The 2,279-nt window shown below is 53.6% G+C and overlaps 1 protein-coding gene across 1 annotated transcript in view; it reads left to right on the forward strand.

Moving 5' to 3' along the window:
• The first annotated feature begins 825 nt into the window (after window positions 1-825).
• Window positions 826-2,279, forward strand: part of DZIP1L (DAZ interacting zinc finger protein 1-like) — a 55,711-nt gene continuing 54,257 nt past the window's right edge. Inside the window, exon 1 of the mRNA XM_006883414.1 lies at window positions 826-1,353. Coding sequence (XP_006883476.1) covers window positions 826-1,353 — 528 coding nt within the window. The remainder of the gene's footprint in view (window positions 1,354-2,279) is intronic.

Raw genomic sequence — 2,279 nt, forward strand, 5'->3', positions numbered from 1 at the left:
TGCACAGGCAGGTCAACTTTTTTTCTCAAGGTCTTTCTTTTTTCTGAGGCCAATGACCCTAAAATTACAGGAGAAGGAAAATATGGGGTGTGATGGGCATTTGGTTGCTGTATCTTGAAGCGTCTGTAGGGATGGAAAAGGACCTAATTAGGTTTCTGAGAGCTGCCTCTGGCCGATGCTTCTGTGATGCAGAAGGGGACTCAGGGTGAAGGAATTCCCTGACAGCCAGGCCCTGGTGCTTCAAACGGCTCATTCCAGATCCCCAAAGTGACCGCTGTTGGGTTGATTATTGACGCGTATTGATTATTGACGCTCTCAAAGATACCCTAGAAAAGAGTTGAAGTGCTCAGGGAATTTCTGTGGGTCTAAGTCCGCAGCGGAGCAGACTGGTACCTCTTTTCCAGCACAGCCATTGGGAGGTCCAAGTGGCCAAGCCTTTCGTTTGCTGCCAAACTTTTTTTTTTGTGTATTTTTTTGTTTTTTTTACTGCCAAACGTTTTAACCACTGCACCACCAGGGCTCCTGCATTCCTAACCACAGGCCAGCGAGACGGGCTCCCACTGTACACAGGATGTGTTAGAAGACACTCTCCCAGGGCTGAGGATTTGAACTCACAACTATGTGGTTTGCAGAGCAGTCCTTTCCACGTCTCTGGTCTCATTGGTGCATATCACACACACCCTGGCTCATCCCGACCTGCTCTGTTGCTGGGCAGGTGCAGTGTGCGGCCTCATACACCTGGACTGAAACTGACTCCATTCTTCCTTTCAGGCGCTCTCCCTGCTGGCTGGCCTGCTGCCGTGGCCCCGCTGGCATTCTCCCTCGATGGTCAGCCCCGGGTTTCTCCCACCCATGCAGCCTTCCATGCCCACCGCCGAGACACTCAGCAGCCCTCTCCTTGGGGCCTACACGCTCCCCACCTTCAGCTTCCAGCCCCGCCGTCAGAGTGTGGACTGGAGACGCATCAGCACCCTGGACGTGGAGCGCGTGGCGCGCGAGCTGGACGTGGCCACCCTGCAGGAGAACCTCTCCAGCGTCACCTTCTGCAGCCTGGACAGGGAGGCGTGCAGCCGCTGTGGGCAGCCGGTGGACGCGGCCCTGCTCAAAGTGCTTCGCCTGGCGCAGCTCACCATCGAGTACCTGCTGCATTGCCAGGACGTCCTGAGCGCCAGCATCGCCCAGCTCGAGGCCCGGCTGCAGGCCAGCCTGGGCCAGCAGGAGAGGGGGCAGCGGGAGCTGGGCCGCCAGGCCGACGAGCTCAAGGGCGTGCGCGAGGAGAGCCGGCGGAGGCGCAGGATGATCACCACCCTGCAGCAGCTGCTCCTGCAGACGGGCGCCCACAGCTACCGCGTGGTGAGCGGGCCCCTGCCCAGTGGGAGGGCGGGAGGGACCGGAGGCCCCGCCACCGGGCACCTCGACCAGACACCGCTGCCTCGGAGCAGATGATAGCATGATGCTCATGGACAGAGAGCCCCAGGGTGCCTCTCCAGAGTCTACAGTGTGTCGACTACAGGCAGCAGCTGACTTGTGGTGAAGACATCATTATGTTGTTGTTAAGTGCCCTTGAGTCACAGGTGACTCAGCGACCTTTTGAAGGAGAGTCCTCAATGCTTGGGTGCCTTTCATCCTCTCTCCAGGTTCATAGGGTTTCCAGAGGCAAGCTATTATGGAAGTGGATGCCACTCCTCCTTCTAAGCTAAAACCCCTTTTTAAAATTTGTATCTTTGATTAATATCAGTCTCTTTATGAATTGGATCTTGGGACATCTGTGAATGCACCTTTGAAAATGAATAATAAAACACACAGCCTCTGCACGTTCACATATATGTACGGGAGACCCTCACCAGATGAATGTCTGGAGGGTCTGTCTGTGTATGAGGACACTGTGTGTGTGTGTGTGTGTGTAGTGTGTAGTGTGTGGTGTATAATTAGTGTTTGTGTGTAACACTGTATAAGTGTGTTCTCTGTTATATATTGTATTATAATACTGTGTAAGAGAATCAGTGATTATCTTGAGAATTGAGATGCTGTTATCAAAAGGAGAGAGAGAAAAACTACACAATATACACTACAGGCTGTTTAGTGTTTGGTAAGATGAGGCTGAGGAGTTGTGGGGACACAGGCAGGGAAGAGGAGAGTCTTCTCGAGGTAGTTTAAAAACGGAATCCTGAGTTCTTTAAATCAGATAGAAGAGATCCTCTCCTTGTCTTCTCCTTCTCCTTCTCCTCCTCCTTCTCCTTCTTCTCCTCCTCTTCCTCCTCCCCCTCCCTCCACCCACC

The sequence above is a fragment of the Elephantulus edwardii genome, unplaced genomic scaffold, assembly GCF_000299155.1.
Source record: "Elephantulus edwardii isolate Elephantulus edwardi_28Jun2011 unplaced genomic scaffold, EleEdw1.0 scaffold00027, whole genome shotgun sequence".
NCBI classification, from domain to species: Eukaryota; Metazoa; Chordata; class Mammalia; order Macroscelidea; family Macroscelididae; genus Elephantulus; species Elephantulus edwardii.